Source organism: Nesoenas mayeri (assembly GCF_963082525.1).
Source record: "Nesoenas mayeri genome assembly, chromosome: 7".
NCBI lineage: Eukaryota > Metazoa > Chordata > Aves > Columbiformes > Columbidae > Nesoenas > Nesoenas mayeri.
In genome coordinates, this window is record NC_137551.1 from 35,346,095 (window position 1) to 35,368,578 (window position 22,484).

A 22,484-nucleotide genomic window follows, 5' to 3' on the forward strand; every position below is an offset into this window, starting at 1 on the left:
GTCTGAGCTTGAGTCCCAGATGTATTTTTTTCCTACATACTTGTTGTATTTTGGGAGATACTTTCAAGAATACAGGCTGTGTAATCTTGATAGATCTTGTGATGCTTTTTGCTCAGGTAGGAGAAGCCACTGGATCTGAAGTTGTATCTCCTGCTTATGTTGGCATTGAACATTATTTTGTGTGTTCATGGTTAAATGTAGCAAAAAAGAGAAGGGATGACCTGCTGCATAAATGCTAGAAGTAGTAATCGATTGACTCTCCTGTTTAAAAATGAACTAAAAGTATAGAGCAAATTAGTGAGATTCTCTTACATATTATAAAGGTGCTTTGTCAGGACTGTTTAGCTTATTCTTGCTCTAATTAGTTTTTCTTGCCTAGTCTTTTAATGTTGCTGGTGTGGTTTCTTCACATTGTGATATCCAGATCATCTAGTCCTGTGTTTATCTCGAGTGAGTGTTCTATGTAGTTTTTAATAAAGCTTCTTCAATAAGGTTGATACGAGAACTCAGAAGCGATTGCAACAAAATTAACAGTGGGTTTGGATCCGTCCTATTATTGTAGGCCATGCAAGAACAACTGTGAGCAAGTGAATGATTTATGGAACAGCATCTGACAAAATTTGCTTTATCTGTGTTGAAACAAGAGCACGTGGTATTGAAGTAATGAGGCCTATTTGTGTGCACATTGTGGAGAGGAGGACTGAACCTTGATTCAGACATTATCTACTCCCTTTCCATGTTTTAAAATGCAGTTCTGACACTGGCTTAGCAAGCGACTTGTGAGTATAAAAACAGTGAGAGGGGGAGTTCTGGGCATTTGTGTCCTCCCTGCTGGAGTCAACGTGTTTGAATATTCTGTACCAGCTGAAGTATCTTCTTAGGTCACAGAAATTTGAGGAATTTCAGCCATACTCAGACACAAGATCCTATGAAACTTCTTCTGGTGGGAGGATTTCATATAAAGAGGAAGGAAAATACTTAATAAGTTGAAGAGCAGGTCCCTGGGCAAGGCCAAACCCATCATCCCCACCGTGCTCCCTGAGCTGGGGCTGCCAGGGGTCCCTGGGCAATGAGGGGACCAGAGCAGGTCCTCGACCCCTGATGTGGAGGTTCTTTGGCTCCATCCCCCAGAATTATCCTGAGGATGATGTAGCCTGTGCTGGTGCAGTGTAGTTGTGAGGGTCCCATGGAGGGATCCCACTTCTCTGCTCTGGAGCCTGGAGACATCACAGAGCTCATAGAGATGCTTCTTACCATCAACTTGCTACCTGCTTTGGTTTCAATGAGGGTTTCAAAAACATTAAAAAAGAAGTAGTAAACTTCTTTATTTTATTTTTTTTGTGACCTTTTCTCCAGCCTGTTTTAGCGCAGTGCTGTAAGGAAGCAGCATTTGGTGATACCCACGGTGTCTGTACCATCCGCCCCACTCATCCTCCTCTCCAGTAACCCTGGTTCCTTTGGCCAGTTCTGTGCGTATTTAACAGAGGAATATTGAAGCTCAGCCATGGGGATATGGTCACCTCCATCCCCAAAATTGTTTGGTGACCCCACAGCAGCTGAGACAACATGTTTCCCAGAGGCAATACCCAGCTGGGCAGTCAGGACATGTCTGTTGGTTGATGACGAGATGCAAAATGTAGGCAGGGGACACAAGGACATATAGGGGGACATATAGCTATGGTGGCGCTTCTGCTGCAGAGGCACCTGCTCTCAGGGGGTTGCTACAGATGGTGTCTAAAAATATGGTGGGTTTTTTTGTTTAGCATCTTCCTAACTATCTTTTATGATCTCCTTGTTTTTAACGCGCTGTAACTTGAATTGTTTGTGCCTCGAGTGTTGTTTGCAAGACGTTGCATCCCAGTGTCACAAACCTCTTTTTTACTCCATCCCTCATTTCATGTGCTGCTCTCCTCCCAAGTTAATCTGGGCTGTTGACACAAGCAAAATTGGTAGCTACAAGTAAAACCTCATTTAACTTACTAATCGCATGCTAAATGCCAGTGGGGCAGCAACATCACCTGTGTATTCTATGATTCTGTGTGATAGTCACACTTGTTATGAAATACCATATAGATACTGACAGGTCAGACCTAAGAAAGTGAGCTGTCCCTTTGCTTCTGGTTTCTTGATCTATTTTTATGGAAGCAGAATTCCCCTTAACAAGGATTCTGCCCCCAATTCTGATTTTTTCTGCTGATGTGCATTTCTTGTGAATATTTTTGATGAAATTTCTGCATCAGAAAGCAGTAAATTTTTTAATATAGGAAGCTAAAATATTGGTGGTAAAGTGCTGTCTTCATTTTCTCTCTGTAAGGATAATATGGCTCTCTTAGTGCTTATTGTGGATCTGAAATGTGTATTTTATGATAGCTAAACTCAGTTCCTTGTCACTGTTATTGCTGTTATAATTTAGCAGTGCACAGGATTCTAGTCCTAGCTCAGAACCCTGGTGCCCAGCACTACACCCAGAAAACATCTGAGCTTCACACGTATTTAATGGTTCATTTCTTTGTATTTAAAAAAAAATAAACACACAGAGAGAACCTGCTATCCCAGCAGATGTGTCCATCTCTAAAAGTGCACTGTACTCCCGGATCGGTGCCTCGGATGCAGAGACCACCACGGCTCTTCTCTACCCCCAGCAAGACTTGGACTCTGCGCTACGACTCGCCAGAGCAGAGGTAATTTCCTTCTGAATTTGGAAAAGGAAATATGTGCCCCTTGTGGTCTCCTTCTTGCCTGTTTTCTCCCAAAGGATTCATATTACAAACTCTTGCTCTGTTGTTGAAACTATTCTCAGCTGTGCTAAAGCCGCGCTAGAGGCTACCAAGGCAAAAGGTGCCGCGCTGTGAGTTTTGCTTCTTTGACATAAGTGAAAAGCAGACATTATAAGAAAATAAATCTTCATTGTTTTTACCTCAAGTGCACTCTGTGCATCTTGACATTGCTATGTAATTCTTTAAAAATTGCAAGATGCTATCAATAGGAATAAAAATATTTATTTTACAAAGTTACATCTAAGATTAGTCTGGCTAAGATAAAATGGGCACAATCTAGGGTTAGAATATTCCCAGCGTTATGATAGATTGTGTGAATGAAGGGAGCACAAAGGAGCGCAGTCCTTTGGGTATAGAATTTCCTGAACAGGAAGCCCTAGATAAGTGTGCAGAAGCCGTGGAACCTCCTTAGAGGACAAACCATGGGACCATGTACAGAGATATTATAGCGCCAGGTCAAATCAGACACAATCTAGTGTAACATGTTATTTCTTGAAAAGTGTCATTTTTGTAATCAAGAATGAAGCGTGAAACAAGGACATGGCATTTACTTTCCTAAGTTAGTTTTTTGAAACTGGATTTCACATCTGAACTTCTTTAATCGCACCTCACAGTCTGAAAAGGAAAAAAATCACTGGGGATGCTTAAATTTGAAAATATTATGAAATCTATACCTCTGTTAATTGAATCTGATATTAAATAAAATATGGTACACTTAATTTCCTCTTAAATGGATCACTGGGTTTATTTTCTTTTTTATTTTTCTTTTACTTTCTTTATTTCAGATTGTGGCCAAGGAAAGAGAAGTGTCTGAGTGGAAAGAGAAATATGAAGAAAGCAGAAGGGAAGTGATGGAAATGAGGTGGGTTATTAACTTGCCACTGATCACACTGACAGAGCGTGGATACTACACAGAGTACCACGACTGCACAGCTGGTTTGTTAGCTGAATTAGTTTAGTTATTTTTAACTGCAGGCTTTGGATTAATCCTAAATTGATATTTTGTCATTGTTCTACATGGTGGACACCACTGTCCTACATAATCATTGAAAACGTCTATGTTGCTAATTCATTTTTATCCTTAAAATACTGAGATAAGGGGTCTTTAACCTGGGTGAATGGAAGGGAAGAATTTCCCCCAGTTTGCGCTGTGAATTCTGACATGGATTGCATAGTAACTTTCATTCTCCACAGAGTTTTGCCAGCAGAAGAATGAATGTGAAGGTTTGCAGATAGGTGTGAATAGTAGAGGCTTCCTCCGGGAGGTTATTCAAACAAGTTTCTTCAAAAATAGAAAACAAAACCCCATTTGTCAGTAGGAAAACATTTCTTGCAAGGGAACCACTCTGGCATCTGAGTGTTGACTTTCAAAGAGATTTTGCACCCTTTTCTATGAACTTTAGTCATTACACACACTAAGCTTGATTCCAGTTAAGCAATTTGGATTTTGCTGCTCCGTTTGAGAGCTGCAAGAAGGACCCTGAGCTTTCCTGTTTCTTCTAGGTGGATCTGTTGTTCTAATATATTCTATTTCTCCTTACAAACCTGTTTCTGTTACATTAAATATCTGTATTTGGGAACATAACTGGTTTGAACTTCCTTCCCAGACCAGGTCCTGCCACACACAATGATGTCAACAAAGTACTTGTCAAAGAATCACTATTTTTTTCCCATTTAGTCAGTTGCAAGTTTCAGCCTTTCTGTTTTTCACAGTGGTAATATCATAAGAACAACATACCAATGAGCTTGACCTGTTCATCCATCTGAATCTGAGAGACTCATTAATTGTAAAAAATAGTGTATAAAAAGTATTTCGTGGAGTCTTTAAAGCCTGTTATTTTCCACTTTCAAACAGACAGACCCCCACCTCTTAACTCATAAATGAAAGGGTAAGATTATTTTAGCACCCTACTTTTAAGCAATTTCTGCGATCTCTTCTGAGACTGCATTTTCTTCAAAATCATTTCTGTTCTAGCATCAGCTTGTTTCCAAAATTAAATGTCTTTGTGGTTTTAAGCTAAAGCCAATGAGCTTTATCAGGTCATGACCTGCAGATGCAATTCCTGCTCATATCCAGGAAAACTGTACTTGAACAGGGGAAAATGGGAACCGCGGCACAGAGCTCAGCAAACACTGGCAAGGATGCTGGAGTCTCACGTGGCAGATTGGAATAGGATTTGAGCCAAAGCATCTGAAGAGAAGCTCAAATGCTTAATGGGGCAAAACAGAGAGGAGATGCTGCAAGTAGTCAAACGGAGGAAGGAAAAAGGAATGAATAAAATTAGGAATTGTGTAAGGAATGTCTCAGCGTTCAGCACATGCTCAAGTGTGGAATTTGGTCTGTTCTCTAGAAACTGCCTGTGTGCAGACGGACACTGGCAGAGGTTGCTTATTGCTTAATGAAAGGAGAGCAGCTGGCACACTGGAAATCTGTTCCATCGTCTTCCTCATGATGATTTGCTGTGTGTTTACACCCTCAATATAATTTGATTTGAAAAGAAAAAAAACATTACATAAGCCAAATTTCCCCCAAGTACATCCCTAGAACACACCGGTGAAAAAAAAATCTGACTACTGTTGTCACAAAATTATAAAATATGCAAGCGCGCACAGAGAAAAATTTATCTTGGAAGATTAAGTGTTCAAACAATCCTTATGTGGTAAATTAGAGAGCCAGCTATTAGATGTGATATAATGATCAGCAAGGAGTGAAGGGATTATCTCGAGTTGCAAGTTCAAAAGTATCACTTTTCACAGATGGAGAAGCAATGCTCCTTTGCCCAAGTCCTGCATGCTCTGCCTGGAATATCCTGAGTTCAGCTTAGTTTCCAGAAAAACATCAGGCTGGAGGAACCTGGTGAGCTGTACCATAACCCAAGGGTACAAGAGAGGCAAGCAAGAAATATTTAAATATGGTTATTTGGAGGTGTGATGATGCCTCAGTAAGGGAAGTTGAGCAGATGACCTCTGAGATCCTTTGTAGCCCTGGATTTTGGTGTTTTCATGACTGATGAAATTGCAGGAAGTCAATACGTAGGCTGAATGTCTAAAATATGAGAAGTTAAGCCTATGCAGCATGTCACGCTAGAGTTAAGATGTTACGTCACAGAGGGGAAAGATGTGACCAGCATCCTTTGGTTCTCCAGCCATAGTGACCATTATTTAGGCTGCTGGACTGAAGGAGGCCTTTGACATGACTCTGGAACAAGACTTCACTTGACTACCTTGCTTTCCAAACTGAATATTATTGAAACCAATGTGCCATTGCAGCATCCACTTCTACTGATCAGCTGCCATGTGATTCATAACGCTGGATGATGCAGAGAATGAAGAACCTACTTTAACTAGCAACCTGTTCCAGGTGAAGATGTTGCTGCTCGTTGCAGGGGGGTATGACTAGATGAACTTTGAGGGTCCCTTCCAACCCAAACTACTCTATGATAACTAGTCTAAGCTGGTAAAAATAAGAAATAGACAATGTTACTTCACTGTGCTGCCAACTTCCATGGTGCAACCTGGGCTAGGAAATGCTGTGGTGTCATAACAGTGTTTAATGTTGTGTTTGTTGCCCCGAGTCCTTGGCTTCATTTTCTAGGATGATAAAACTTCCTAAAGGTGCCTGGTGTTACAAGGACACGACATGGCTTTAAATCCTTATAGCTTACAGCAGGCTTTTGAAGTAATCTTCTTTGGACATGAAACCAATCCCTTCCTTTTAGGGGAAAATCCTTGCAGATGTCTTTGCTCTCAAAAGTGTCATTTGTGGTTAAAAAAAAAAGAGAAATCCAATTAAAACAACAGGACCAACAGCAGGGAAAGCAGCACTGGAGCGGATGCCGGTGGAGGCAGCGGGGAGATGTGCAGAACCAGGCTCTGGTCCCAGTCACCAAAACAGGGGGTTTTAGTTAGTTTTTCCTTACTGATTTTTGTCTCAGGGTTGTTCCACATCTCTTCTGTAACCTCACCGGCTGCAGTGGAATTGTCTGAAAACAGAGCGAGTGCAAGCAAGACTTCAAAGGAGACCTATTCAAACATCAGTGGGCTATTTTGAATATCCACTTCAGATGAAGTGTGGGGTAACTTTGTTTTTCATAGACAGTCCTACGTGGCTCATGAATCAAAGCACAGATCAAGCTAGTCTCATTTCATTAGCTTTATTTGGCTCTGGAAAGGGATGGATCATCTTTCTAAATCACATTTAATCCGCTTATTTTGGCTAACCTCTTTTCAAGAAGGAAACTCAGAGCCTACTGTGAGTATATGAAACAACATAGTCTTAAAAGTAACGTTTTGCCGCCTGTTTCAAAAACAGCTTCGGGAAACAGGACATGATGGACTTTGTGTGCTACATCATTGCGTATTTTTGTCTTGTTCTCTTAAGTGCTAATGGATCATTTTGTCACATTTGGAGAGTGGAAAATTAGATATGTTTTGGATGAGGGCCAACTATGCTCCTGTTAGGTTTACTTGCTACCAATTATAACTTCACTTAAGGTTTACATTAAAAATAAGCAAAAACGAACATGGAGAAGAGAGGAGAAAGAAATGGAAAAATCAGGCGTTTTGTAACTCTTGAATTAGACCAACGTGCTTATATTTATAGTTAAATCATGATTGCTAAAGTACTTTGGGCATGTTTCAAATAGCAGAATGTGTTTGAAAGCAATCCCTCTTCCCTTCTCCCACCTATATTGATTTACATGGAGAATTAAAAACCAGGTGCAATGTTTGATCTGTCAGTTTTGTTTGTTACTCGGGTATTAAGGAGCCTATAAAAATGTGAAGGGGTTCTGTCTGTCTTTTAAAACACCGTATTCCAGTTACTGTGTAGTATTATTTTCTAAGTAAGCATTAGCAATTATGCTGTTTGCCAAAAGCAACTCTTCTTTTTCTTTTTCCCCTCTTATAGGAAAATAGTTTCAGAATACGAGAAGACGATCGCTCAGATGATAGGTAGGTGTTTTCTGCTCTGAAAGATGCTGTCCTCCGCTCTTGATTTTCTGGAGAGAGTGATAGAAACGTGGTCGGAGTCTGTGGGCTTCGTTTGGGCTCCATTTGGATGCTTGCGGCATCTGCTGCTGCTGGGAATTGGGAATGCAGCCGAGGACCCCGTGTGTGCTGCTGGGCTGGGATGAAAAGCCAGGGCTTCATTGTACAGAAAACAGCCCCTGAGGCAGTCCAGGTAATACAGAAAGGTCAGCGTTTTTCTTCTGCGTCAAAGCAAACTGTCCCATAGGAAACACGCTCAAGTGCTTTGCCTAGAGTTCATGGGTATCTGCAGGAAAGACTTGCAGTGACCTAAAAACCCTTTAGTCATCCGCTGCCAACTGTTTGATGGGAGATACCAAACTTAGCTCTTTACAACAACAGGGATTATCTGTGCTAAGTGCATTGGGCAGACCAAAACCTAGATTAACTCCAATCCCAGCTGAGAGATTATTAGTAACCAGTCCACCTCACCATTTATTTACTGACAGAGGCTTCTCCTTTAATATCTAAATTATGATGTTTTGCCTCACAATAATTAGAAAATGCCTTTGTTAACTGCGTGCCCCACAAATAAAAAAAGCCACACGTAGTAGCATTTCAAATCCCAAAGTTACGGACTTGTGTGCTTCCTTGGCACTGGACGTCTGGCCCCTGGTCTGTGATTTTAAAGCCTCTTCATAAGATTTCCAAAGCTCTTTTTCTTAGTCTGGCTACAGAAAGTGCCGGCGGTTTGTGCCACCGTGTTCTGCTTCGGCTCAAGCTGTATCCCAGAAAGGTGGACGGCTGAGCAGGGTCATGGGTTCGTGGAATAGAATGGAATAGGATAGGATAAGGAATAGGATAGGATAAGGAATAGGATAGGATAAGGAATAGGATAGGATAAGGAATAGAATAGAATAGAATAGAATAGAATAGAATAGAATAGAATAGAATAGAATAGAATAGAATAGAATAGAATAGAATAATATTGGTTGGAAAAGACCTGTAAGATCATTGAGTCCAACCATTAATCCAGCACTGCTAAGTTCACCTCTAAGTTCATCCCTAAAAAACTCATAAAGAAGCAGTGGCTGATGAGAAAGCAGGACCAACCTCATCTGGACAAGCTCGAGTAAAGCAGTGGAGAGCTATGAAACACTGTTAAAAGCCATTAGGAGTGGTCTAGGAGGTAAACTTGAGCTGTGAGATGCAAAAGAAAGGCTGGCCTGGCTAATGCGATCTGTGAGCAGAGGGTGTTGTGAATCCAGGCTGTTTGCACTGTATTTATTGAAAAATGAAAAGAAAGAAATTATTCCTCTTAGTCCCACTGAGAGAAGTGGCACAGAGAGCACAGTGTGCCTGGAACACGACAGCCAGACCCGCATCTTTCTGACAGGTTTTTAATGGGGAAGGACTTTTATTACAGCTGTCGGCATATACGATTTTGCCCCTTTTAAATTTGGCAGCCCCCTCATGTACAGCCAGTATTGTGTGACGCCCAAATATTTCAGTTTGTTTTAAATTTTTTTGGTTTTCAATTAATGTTTGAGTTGTGTTTACACACATTTGTAGTGAATTTGCTTATTTTTACCCCAAGGGAGTGAGGGGAATTAGTTCAATGTCCGGTGCTTTCGCTGCCTTCCTGCATTTCTCAAATGTTGAGAGACACCCCAACCGCCTTTCAAGTGAAGGGAAAAATGACCCTATAAATAAGTGTTACAAGGCTAATAATAAATTAAATAAATAATAAGATATATAATAATGAATAATAGATAATAATAATATGCCTGGCTTCATTCTCTATGGTGTTATGCCTCCACTGCATTTTGTATGTACAACTGAGCAAATCTGCCTGCCTTCTGACATAATGTCTGTCCTTCCTGTCATGCGAGTGTTAAAATAGAAGTGACCAGAGTACGCAAAGAACTTAATTCATTTTGCTTTACACTAAACATACTCTGGTGTGGCTTTGTCCCTGAACCTGGCCCTTCACATGTACAAACAGAGGACCTATCCTTTTTTTCCCAAGTATATGCATATAGTTAGCAACAGAAGTTTATTTTTGATTACAAATTCAAATTCTATTTTTGAGACACTGTTTGGTTTTGGTTTTTTTTAAATAAATCAAATTGTGAGGTTGCTGTGCAAAAAGAAGGGATAGAATAGCGATCCTAAGACAAAGGCACAGCCATGGTGTATATAGTGAATTCTACAATTGCCTTTTACTCTTGTTGCAAAGACATCAAGGATAATTAAAGCATCGGGCCATTGATCACAGAGGAAATAGAAAGATTTTTAAACTTCAAATCAGTCTGAGTCTTTCAAATGATCTATGGCAAGTTTTTAAGAGCTCTGGCCATAAATAATGAAATTTGCTGTCCATTTGCAAAAGCATGTGACACAGAAAGCATGTGTAAATTAGAGCAGTATTCAAATCCTACAGCATGGTAATGCATTAAATGTGGGGCTTCCTCTCCCTGCATTTAATGTCCATGTTTGATCTAATTGTCCCACTTTCTTCCATCATTTGTCATAAATTACTGTCCTCTTAGATGAAGGAGTTCACTCATCCAAGTGGCACGTTGTGGAGGGAAATGATTGTCTGTGTGCTATTTGCATATACTTCACTGAACTGTTATCACAATAACATCTTACTACTAAAGCTAAAGATGCATTTTAACAAAAGAAATGCCTGTGCTGTTTCTGTTTATGATTTAACCCTTCTGAGCTATTTATCCGACCCAGTTAGGAGGCCATTGCAAGCAAACTGATTTCACAAATCCCTCTAATGAATATTCAGTGTGGTCGATAGGTCCTGCTCAGCTCTTTTTAGGTTGTCATGTGTATGTATAATGAACATTGAAAATATTCCATATTAACTATATGATTGTGCATATTTGCCTATAAAGGCATGAAAACATGCATTGTAAATGTTAATCGCCTTTGATTTCAAGGGCTGTGGCAGGTCTAGTATTTGCTGTCACACATATATAAAACCCAATATCACCCAGCTGAGCTGATGCAATTAGTTCCATGCCACACTCTGCACAGGCAGAGCTTGCAAGCTCAGTGTAGAGACCCCTCTTAGCATCTCTTTGCATATTTTTTTACTGGTACTTTAACTTTGTTTTTCCTTTTTTTCTTACATTTGCCTCAGCCCCTAACAAACTGTTATTTTTACTGAGGAGGGGGAATTAAAAAGAACAGGCTTTCCAGCCCAGCCCGCTGCTTGTGCTGCTGCTTTGCTGACTCTCATCTGAGTTTTGCAGCTAAGGACTGAGCGGCACTGCCAGCCTATGTGAGCCCAGCTCCCTTCCAAAATCCCTGTCCAGGATTTCCTTTTTATTGATGGATTTGTCACGTGTTTTTGTTTACTTTATTTTTTTTTTCCCAGTTAAAAATGTATCCTTATACTTGTCCGTTTAAATACATAATGAAATTCTCATTATGAAATACAAACAGATGTTACGCTTTGTGCATTACAGGTTGTTGCATTACTTATTTTCTGCTTTCCTAACAATTCCTGATTTTCTGTTTTGCTTCCGTTTTTGTTGCTTCTTGCTATTTGCTTGCAAAAACAAAACAGGCAAGCCTGGTAAGTAAAGCTTTTCACCAACTTTCACACCAGCATTTCGCATTTTTAGTTTCTTTTGCTTTTGTTCTCTGTTTGCTGCATTCCCATTAAGTAGTGTGAGTAATTCTGAGCTGAGCCTGAAAGCGAATCTGCGGTGGTGGTGCTCTGATTCTGTCAATTTGGATAGTGTTAGTCCTGAGCATCCTGTTGTTATTGTTGGTGAGCCATGCACAGTGTGTGTTGCAGATGTGGAAGCCATTCAATTAAAATATTTTAATCACCTAACCTCATAAAAATGTTTAGAAATAAGCATCCATAACTGCTTAACTACAATTTGACTGGCAGACTATTGTCTGCATGGTTCCACTAAGCAGCTTTTTCATTAAAGCTTAATCAGAATTTTAGAAAATATCTCCTAAATCTTCCAGTTCCCTTCCAACCAGACACCACCTTCTGTTTTCTGTAGTGTATAAACCCGTTGGTTTTAAATCTGTCTTAACTGTTATCTCAGATTGTCAGATGCCCCTTTCCTAAAGCACGCTGCAAACTTTCCCTCTTTTCAATTTATCTGTCGCTTCTTACTTCCCCGATACAATTTCTTGTTCTCACTTGGAGCCTAACAAGGCCTTGGGGTCACTCCCTGGTCCCTGGACTCTGTAGCATGTGGTGGGAGAGAAGAACAGGAGAATCGGGTGTTTCATAGAATGTCCTGGGTTGGAAGGGACCCACAAGGATCATTGAGTCCAACTCCTGTCCCTGCACAGACAACCCCACAGGTCACACCGTGTGTCTGAGGACGTTGTCCAGTCTCTTCTTGAACACTGTCAGGTTGGGACCGTGACACCTCCCTGGGGAGCCTGTTCAGTGTCCAGCACCTCTGGGTGAAGAACCTTTTCCTAAAAGGTCTCTTGCCCCTAATTCCCATGTGGAAGCTGAAGTGGGGCTGAGGGTGGTTTGAAGGAGCTGGTCCAGCTGAGGAGGGAGGAGAGGGCACCACGATGCACTGGGAGGAACGGGAATCGCTCTGTAGTTGTGAGGGAGTGAGTCACGGATTCCTGACTTTCTACATTGCCCTAGAAACAAATTAGGAAAGAAGTTGCTAAAATACCGCAGACAACAGTCTGAGAAAAAGTGAAGTTGTGACATTAAATACATGTATAAGTACATTATGTGACCATGCAAATGGATCCCTCCTGCCTGGAGTCGCAGTGACAGAGGTTTTCCCAAAGAACAGGATCGTGCCAGGAGGTGTTTTGGAATTAAGCTAGACACTGTGTAATCTCCAGTGCGATTACACAAATCTGGTGCTGGAACACAACGTGACAACTTCTCAGATTTGGAAAAATAAACGAAGGAGGGTAAATCAGTTAATTTCTCCTTTTCCTTGAGAATACACTTATTTTGACATTACAGATGATCACCAAAATGTCTTTAGAAAGTCAGAACAGAATGTTCATTTTTAATGAAATGTTAAATGTTGTCAAACTGACCCGACATGACAGGGCTCTGTGTTCCTCAGTTCTGCCATATCAAAGGTGTTTGTTCACCAGTTAAATAAAAGTGTTACAACTTCCAGTGCTGCAAACTCAGTGCAGATCCTGAGAGCTTCTCTGGTTCTTTCAATGTTCTGCATCACGTAGAGGAAAATAACATCACGTCGGGCTCTGCCCCAGCAAGATGCTGTCAGGGGAGCACAGGACAGGGACAACATGAGCTGATGCATGGCCTGGCAACTCTGCTGCTCTGGGCTTAGTTAGGCTAGAAAAAAAGCATATAAAAGGACTGAATATGTAAAAGGAAGAGATTCATCTCAGTTTGGGAACTGACAGTTTCAACTCTGACATTTCAGAGCTGACCAAAACTATGAAATAATTATTTCAGATGAAGACCTTTATTCAAATTTAAAAAATAAACTCTTGTTTGGTTCTTTATATTTCAAAATATAAAGGTCTGAATGAAAGGTGATAGATTTTGAAATGCCCCATGCTCTTCAGAAGGGAGAACTTCTTACCTTATTTTAGTTCCCATCATAGACAAGGAAAACAGTAATATGAAACTGCTGTATTTTATGGGTTCATTTTCATTACAGTATAATTCAAGGTACACCTTAAAACGGACACAAGAATCTTATTTTAGGATATGAAGCAAACAATGAAGCATTTTGGAAGACAATGCCAGATTTTTTTCTTCCCGTGTTATACTGGTATTCCAGTTTATTACTAAGTCAACACCTCTGAAAATTTCTCTTCCATATGGATTTGGATTCCTGTTGTGTTCTTCCCACCACTCCTGCCTCAAATTTAATTATACACAGGAGATGCGTGGAACATGTTTTCTGCAAACCAGAACTTAGAAAGTCAGTCTAATGTTAGATTTCCTATCTGGCACTTGCCTACAGTAATCCCAAGAACGAGAGTTTGCAAAACACTGTTTTTCCAGGGGAAGAATTGAAGTTCAGTTCCATTAAATGAGGTGTCTTGTTTGGGCAGGATTAGAAGAGATGCCAGGAGATGACAAGCGTATATCAGCAGTGGCAAATCATTTATTGCCAGTGCTCGTAATATGAATAAATGTCCTTTCCTTCAACTACTGCAGCTTCAGGCAAACAAGGGGAACTCAACACCTGCCTTTTTCATGGGAACAGCTGAGTTCTAGGTGAAATAAATCAGTACAGAGATAGATTCACATTTTCCCCCAACATCACCATGTTTAAATATCACCATATTTAGCAACCTTCTTGCAAAACAGGATTGTGTCTTTATATAAAAGTGAATTTTCTGGATCCCACAAATTTACTAATACCCACTGTAGAGTAAAGTATAGGAGAAAATATAGATGATAGTGAAATCACTTCTTATTATTATGTTATTACCCTTCTGAAAATTGCTTTTTTTTTTTCTCCTTCTCTCTTCTTTCTAACAGAGGATGAGCAGAGAGAGAAATCTGTCTCCCATCACACTGTTCAGCAGCTGATAGTGGAGAAGGAACAAGCTTTGGCAGACCTGAACTCAGTGGAGAAATCCCTGGCAGACCTTTTCAGGAGATACGAAAAGATGAAAGAAGTGTTGGAGGGGTTTCGGAAGGTGAGTCATGTCCAATTCTCTCTTAAAGGGCAAAGCTGAGCAGACTCAGGCAGTGCTGCCCGACAGAGGGCACATCTTCCATTCCAGTCAAATCTGATGAACGACACCAGCTTGCAGTGTGCTCGGGTGAGGATGTGAATGCTCCTTTGTGCTTTCTTTTTGGCTTGAAAAAAGAGATGATTTGGCACAAGAGTAACTTGCTCCCATCTGTGACACTGCGATGTCAATAGATGTCACAGAACTGCGGGACCTGAGCATATGTCGGGGCTGCCTTCTGGTCTTCTATTACAGCCCAGAACATGAATACCTCAGGTTAGAGGTGGTATCTATAGTGTGTGATATACTGTAATCCTCAGATGAGGGATCACAGCCATGTGTTGAATGCAAACAGAAGAATTGTGAAAGCTTTTTGCATTGTGTAACTTTGGTTCAGACGGCATCTGTGTGGGGGTGTCCATGTTAGACTGTATAGAATCATAGAATCATTTTAATTGGAATAGACCCTTGAAATCATCGAGTCCAACCATAACCTAAATCTAGCACTAATCCATGTCCTTAAGAACCTTATCTATACATCTTTTAAACCCCTCCAGGGATGGCGACTCCACCACTGCCCTGGGCAGCCTGTTCCAATGCCTGACAACCCTTTCCATGAGGAAATGTTTCCTCATATCCAATCTGAACCTTCCCTGGCACAACCTGAGGCCATTTCCTCTTGTCCTATCACTTGTTACTTGGGAGAAGAGACCAACCCCCTCCATGCTCCAAGCTCCTTTCAGGCAGTTGTAGAGAGCGAGAAGGCCTCCCCTCAGCCTCCTGTTCTCCATCCCTTAAAATATCTAAGTGTAACTCCTGCAAATAGGTCCCTGTCCTACACTTCAGTCTCTTGGATTAAATTTAATGTAATCTTTTCATTTAAGAATGAAGAAGTGTTAAAGAAATGTGCACAGGAATATTTATCACGAGTGAAGAAGGAAGAGCAGAGGTACCAAGCACTCAAAATTCACGCTGAGGAAAAGCTGGACAGGTAACTGACTGTAAACATCTCTTCTCATTCCGTTCATGCTGCAGGAAGATTCCTGTGGCTGGACCTTGCATCCCAAACCTGCTGCTTCAGTCCGCACAGCACAGGCTGCTCTGCGATGGAGTGGGGCGTGAAATGCAATAATCAGAATTTCTATAATGTGCTGGTGTTCCTTCCATCCCTACAGAAAGGATTATTTTCATATTGAAAGGTTCCTGCATGAAGCGACCATGCAGAACACCTTAAATTTCTGTCTTTATCAAATGTCTTCATGTTTATTTAATGTACTTTCCAGGGAAGGTCAAGAAAGAAGCCGTTAGCTAGGTTTATGCAGCTATGGAGGGCTGTGCTCAGATATTTGCACCTGCAGATAGTGTGCCAGCCCCCAGAGACTTGTTGTTGCCCAAGGTTGTGTTATTGTCCGTGTCAATCAGCAGAACAGAACACGTAAGTGTTGCTCTGATGGTTCAATGCAGAATCAATCAGGTGGACTCTCCTCAGTAATACCAGTTGGATCAGCCCAACTTGTGCTGAAGGTGATGAGGAATAGTTGCACAAAAGATCATGCCAGATCTGCATGGATAGTAGCTCCTTAAGCCACTGCTAAGGAGTGAACACTGGATTGTGGCTTAAGATAAGCAGCTCCAGTCTATTTTTTAAATTTCTTTTTTTGCTATGCTGCCATGTAATGACCAAGCAAGCATTTCTAGAGATTATGTTCAGGATTCATATTACAGTCCTCTAGACCCATGAGATGTCTCTAAAATGTCACTAGGACTATCAGTGACTAAAACCAAGTGAGACGTGGGTTTGCTTTCCAGCACTTGTCCCATCTGTGAGTCTAGTCTGCAAGAACTGGAGATCAGATTTGGAACCTTCCATAAAACACCTCTACCTAAGTCAGATTTATGACCCCAGCACAGACATCTGAGAGAAGCAAGGAGGGAACAACATGGACATTAAAAAAAGACTTTGCAGTCTCTGCTGAGCAGGAGAGGGAGTCAAGACAAGTCTGTAGTAGTGATGCTCAGGCTGCTTTCAAAGACATGCAGAAAGCAGCCCTGTCCTCACCAGCCATCTGCTAACATGCAGTCCATCCTTTAGTACCTGCTGTCCTTTCTTCTAGAGAACCTGACGTGACAAAAATCTGTGTTTTTCTAGAGCCAATGCTGAAATTGCACAAGTGAGAGGCAAGGCACAGCAAGAGCAAGCAGCGTATCAGGCCAGTCTTCGTAAAGAGCAGCTGAAAGTGGATGCGTTGGAAAGAACACTGGAACAGAAGGTAAACAGCAATTCAGCTCTTTTAACACAAGTCAATGGGATTAACAAAGTTCAGTGAAACCTTCTCCCCAGAGTGTCTGTGTTCAGCTCTCTGGAGCTCAGACAACAGCCAAAGTCTGGCCAAAGACCTCTCCAGCTCCTTGTTTCATAGAATCATAGAATAGTTTGGGTTGAAGGGACCTTCAGAGCTCACCCAGTGCCACCCCTGCCATGAGCAGGGACATCTTCACCAGCTCAGGTTGCTCAGAGCCCCGTCCAGCTTGGCCTGGGATGTCTCCAGGGATGGTTCATCCACCACCTCTCTGGGCAACCTGGGCCAGGCTCTCGCCACCCTCAATGTAAAATATTTCTTCCTCACATCCAGCTGGCCCAGGGAGCCCCGTTGCCCAACCCTTATAACAAAATCAGCCCTGTGCACCAGTTCGGGCAGGTGGACCCATCTGCTGGGCTTTGACCTCAGACACCGGCCAGCACTCAGGGCCAACAGACTTGCTCAAATCTCAGCATGCAGCTGGGCACCAAGCAGGGCCCCTGGTTTCCTTTGGTTCTCAGGTTTAAGTTCTTCTTGTTTTAGTTCTTCTTTCAATTTTTCTTTCCATTTTTAGTTTCAGCTGTAATTCCAGTGCTGGCTTACGTGCCTCCACTGCTAACACAGACAAAATGATGGGATATGGATCTGTACAGCTTAGGGGAAAAGTGACTGTTGGAAATCTCTATTTATATCTCATATTCTCTAGGTCAGCACAGGAGCTTCTCACAGTACAGCACAGCTCAGCCTTGCTTTGGAGGCCCTGGAAAACAGGGTGAAAATAATGCTATAAAAGTGCAGCCTAGAAACAAATTTATGCTGTGTATTATTGCCATCTACTAGGAATGACAGCTGTAAAGCTGTGTGCTCTAGTGCTAAAGGGTATTTATTGAAGTCGGAGGAGCTATATGTGGAAATAAGCATATTGTCTGAATGCATTATACATAGCTACTATCTATGCACATACTTATATTCTATTCTCAATGTTGGCAAAAAATCTAATTCTCCCACACTTTTCCCAAGATAGGATAATTAAAAAAAACCCAACAAACCTCTCTTAACAATATTTGTCATAATACTTCATATTGCCTTTTGTTTTCCAGAATAAAGAGATAGAAGAATTAACAAAGATTTGCGATGAACTGATTGCCAAAATGGGGAAAAGCTAACTTTTAACCAAATCTCTGGACTTCGATATTGAGTGCAATATGACCATTGGCACACTGATGTCCATACATTTACATGGACAGGTTATATTTTCACTTTTTCGTATGCACTACTGTATTTTCTTTCTAAATAAAGTTGATTTAATTGTATGCAGTACTAAGATGACTATCAGAATTTCTTGCTATTGTTTGCATTTTCATAGTATAATTCATAGCAAGTTGATCTCAAAGTTCCTGTATCAGGGAGATTGTCAAGTTCTCTAAGAAATTACAAATTGCTGATCCTAGCCTTCCCTTTGTACATGAGTTCCCATGTTGGATGTCTTTTTGGATTTAATATAAACATGTATTACTTGCATGGGGACTCTTGCCTTAAGGAGTGTAAACTTTATCTGCATTTGCTGATTTGTAAAATAAAATTAAAAATGAAAAAAAAAAAACCAAGAAAAAAGAAAATGCATGTCACTTAAATGAAATTCTCTATTGTAAATAAATTTTTTCGTTGAAAGTTGAAGATGAGGATGGCTCTATTTTACGTCTTACTTAACTTGCTTACTTCACATGCAGCACCTTTTAAGGAATTGCTACATGGAAACCAGCGCTTGGGCCACTGCTTGGAGCACTTCGTGGGTCACAAGAATGTGCTTCTTATCTGCACATATCTATGTCTGTATCTTCCTCTGTCCATAAATATAATATCTATATACATATATATATATATATATGCTCGATTTAAACCGTTCATGTCCCAAGCATAGGATTAATCCTTCAAAATGTTTAATACTCTGACCCAACAAATCACAGAGGCAAATGGAATGAGACTGTTGGTGTGGGCTGGAGGCTGTGGCGTGGGATGGTGGATTTTAAGCATCACTGAAAACTGAATAATACATTTTCTTCTTCCCACCACTGGAAGAATTTTCCTGCAGGGTTTGTGGAGATGAAGTCCGTGTAATTAGGAGTACAGCCAGAATCAGCTAGATAAGTAGCATTCTCGCACACCTCTTTAGCCTCTAAGTTATCCTCTGCAAAGGATTAGGAATGTCAGATAGGCATTAAGACTTTAATAGCAAACAAACTGCTTTCTGTGGCTAATGGTGCATCTCCTGTATCTCCATGATGTGGACAGTCTTCAGCCTGCTTCTTGTCGGCTCCCTTTTTGTACTCAAAAGTAAGTCAACTCCCTTTTCTTTCCTTATTTAGTTTATTTTTCATTTCCACTTCAGGCATTGCTGAAATGGGAATTATCTTCTTGCTGTTGTGGCTTCTCAGTTTGTTTGGTTTCAGAATATTTTGTGTATGTGGTTGTCAGCACAGAATTTCACCTCTGCTGTGTAATGTAAATACAAAAGTGTGTAAAAGCTAACAAGTTTAAATGTAAATATCCATATGGATATACTGTTGTGCCTGGGTGGATACTTTAGGAGGAAATGAAATATGGATCACAGTAAGATTTTATGTGTTTACAATGTAGTTCTTCATGGTACATGGACCAAAGATCATGATGGAGGGGGGGGAAAGCACAATAGCCCAAATTGTTACAGGGGACGCTGCTCTGAAAATCTTCATGAAGGTGTGGGTGCAATTGCAGAACATCGGCTGTTCTTGGATTACTTTAAGTGCAAATTCTAACAACAAAATAATACATGGCTGGTTTTTTTATCTTTAAAATCAGTATCTGGACCACGTCTGAAAAAAAGAATAATTGATAGAACTTGCAGAGTCTTTAGTTACTTTTTAAACCTTTTTGTGATTTCGCATGTGCTTCAAACAAAATTAGAAAGAGTGCATAGCCGATATTTAAAGATATTTTTTTGCAAACCCTAAAGGCTGCTGTTATAAGTGGTCTTTTTTCCCTTAATGGCAGGCGAAGCGCTGCAGTGTTACACCTGTGTAGGTTCTAGCGATGACGACTGTAACAGACAAGGAACCCAGCAATGTCCGGGCCATTCAGATGCGTGTGCCGTCTTTAGAGGACAAGCAAGTAAGTTGTCACAAACAGTCCAGACTCATTAATTCTTTAATGATACAAATATATAAGCAGTGTTGGAAAGAGAAGAGTGTAAGATAATGGGAGAAACAAAGGTAAATGTTTCCTCTCAGAATAAACTCTATTAATAAATCTCAATCCCTAGTTTTGTTGGTTTAGCAGCAATCTGATACAAAATCCCAGGGAGTTTAATTATCAGTATACCATGATGAGCCGTATCTAAGCTATGGGAAAACTGTAAAAAAGCATTTTAAGTATTCCCTACTTCTTGGTGAAATCTGTCAGTTTTAAACTAAATGTCTTGCATGGAAATTAAGAAGGAAAGGCTACTGAGGCACTGCACTTGTGCACGTTCAGGGATATTTAAGGTTCATCAGGTGCTTGTAAGATAAATTACAACTATTTAACTTAAGGAGGAGCTCGTTAGTGTGCTGCAATCTGATGCAATTGTATTTACGTACTTGTAAGGAGAGGCCAAACCTGATGTTGCTGCTCAGGGCCGGTCCGTGCGGAGGGGACGGGGCAGGTCCGTGGGCTCAGTGTGGCTCTGTTCCAGGTGGGGTGATGAAGTCCTGCTCGTTCAGGTCCTTCTGCGAGCGGGCGAGGAGGGACGGATCGCGAGCGCCCGGGGTGAGCGTTCACTGCTGCTACTCCAACAACTGCAACGCAAAAAGCCCGGCGTCCAGTGTCACCATCTCCACCAGCTACATCCCTCTCCTCATCTTCACGTTGCTGTGGCACCCGCTGTTGAAGGTGACATGAAAGAGGAAAAAAAAAAGAGTATCCTGAAACAACAAATCTGCCTCTATAGAAAGGGATTATTATATTTCCTGATCGCATTACTCCATGTACCATATTTCTGGGTAGGCAAAAAGCAGTAGGCAGACCTGACAGATATTCAGATAAAAATTGTTCCCTCTGCTAAATGTGTCTTGACCTATATGTAAGATATGCTGCCCTCTTGTTCTATATCATAAGGGATTGATTGTGCGAGTATGTAACATTTTTCCTACAATTTACACAGTATATATAAAGAGAAGTCTTAGCTGCAAGTAGCCTTGTAGTAGGGTAAAGGACCAATGTCTTCCAAATGCTGCTTCCTGTTGGCAGCCATTCAAAAGCAACCTAAAGTTTTCAAGCACAAAGTGACTGAAAATTCTAGCACCTGAATTAGTCTTTCAGAGAACATTTGCTAACTGGACAAAGCCAGAAAAATTGAAATAAAAATGATTTAGTATTAATACAAACTTGTAAAAGGTCATTGAGAGGAAAATGTATAGAGGTATGTTATAGTATGTATGTTTCCTGGAAAAAAATCAAGTTCAAATTTTCTCTTTTCTGCTCCTTTGAGAATCTTACCAGAACACTGGAATTAAAAAATAATAATAATAAAGAGCTTGGAGTTGTTTTGACCTGATAAACTCCCTCCAAAGAGCAGCTCGTTCTATCTCTCTTGCTGGTTTTGAGAACAAGTGGTTAATCCCTGTCTTGTAGGCAAATTATAACTTGAGTAATAACATTTTTGTTTATCCAAATTCTTCTTGAGGTTTCAACTATGTGATGAATTCTCTACTGTCCTAGACTTTATTCTTTGAGAGTAACAGTATATTGAGTTGATCTGTGGTGGTTTATAAATCCTTTATATTTTGCAAAGTGAATGAAATTAATTGGAGATCTTTAGACATGTGAGGAACTAAATCAACATCTTTAATAATCCAATTCCTTGTGGTCTTACCAAGTAAATGATCCAGAATGTCATAGGCAGATGTTCATTTGAAGTGGTTATGTTGAAACTAGGCAAGACGGGAGAAGTGATGTAACACACGACGCAATAACGCTAAGCAGGGTCCTGGGTCTGTGATACTGGAGAGCACGGTGGATCCTCCTTTGATTCAAAACTCAGAGAGAGAAGCAGATGAGTGATATTTGTAGATTTTAATATCCAACTACGATGATCTGGTCTAATCTCCGGCACACAACATGCATAGGACTGGCTTAAAGTCCAGCTGGTGTTATTGAAGTAGAGGTGGTCTTTCGAGTTCTAGTCTAGTTGCCCATTTGGAAAAAAAGATTTGGTCATCGAGTTTATGGAACTCACAAAATATGTGGCAAAGTAGTTTTTCCACTAGATTTCTGTTGTGACTTTTTTTCAGTATAATTCTCTGAAAAATCAGTTCCAGGCAGTGTGTCATAGAACTCTGCACATTCACAAAAAGAATTATTAAGGTTGCAAACTCTAGATTGGAACAATCACTGAAACCTCAAGTAGAGTCTAACCTTGACCTGCCTTGTAGCTGTTGCCTGTCACATGGACCAAACCTTCTCCTTGTTTTATCGTATTCTTTCCTCTGTCTGGATCCTGCATTATCTCCTGTAGATTGTGGCTTCAAACTGGGACTATTCCTCTGGGTTTTGGTCAAATTGGCTCTTAGACAAGGTGGTTCTCTAAGCACAACTCTGGTAATGCTGTTAAATATGAAGGTTGCAACAATGCAACAGATCTCAGCTAAGAAAGTGAATTTAGACTTAAATATCTCATCTGTGTCAAAATCCCTTAAGTTGATTTAAGTATTTTTCATTTCATTCTCAGCTT

At 40.7% G+C, this 22,484-nt stretch overlaps 2 protein-coding genes across 2 annotated transcripts in view; both read left to right on the forward strand.

The window, feature by feature from the left end:
• Nucleotides 1-17,904, forward strand: part of TACC2 (transforming acidic coiled-coil containing protein 2) — a gene marked incomplete at both ends in the record, with an annotated part of 126,031 nt that extends 108,127 nt beyond the window's left edge. The window contains 7 exons of the mRNA XM_080348321.1: nt 2,538-2,681; nt 3,563-3,639; nt 7,687-7,730; nt 14,242-14,402; nt 15,323-15,429; nt 16,588-16,708; nt 17,839-17,904. Coding sequence (XP_080204447.1) covers nt 2,538-2,681; nt 3,563-3,639; nt 7,687-7,730; nt 14,242-14,402; nt 15,323-15,429; nt 16,588-16,708; nt 17,839-17,904 — 720 coding nt within the window. The remainder of the gene's footprint in view (nt 1-2,537; nt 2,682-3,562; nt 3,640-7,686; nt 7,731-14,241; nt 14,403-15,322; nt 15,430-16,587; nt 16,709-17,838) is intronic.
• Nucleotides 17,905-19,017: 1,113 nt separating this feature from the next.
• LOC308042728 (uncharacterized protein) lies at nt 19,018-20,653 on the forward strand (the record flags this gene model as incomplete). Its single annotated transcript, XM_080348344.1, has 3 exons — nt 19,018-19,072; nt 19,769-19,885; nt 20,448-20,653. 3 exons carry the CDS (start codon nt 19,018-19,020, stop codon nt 20,651-20,653), a joined length of 378 nt encoding a protein of 125 aa, XP_080204470.1.
• Nucleotides 20,654-22,484: the final 1,831 nt, after the last annotated feature.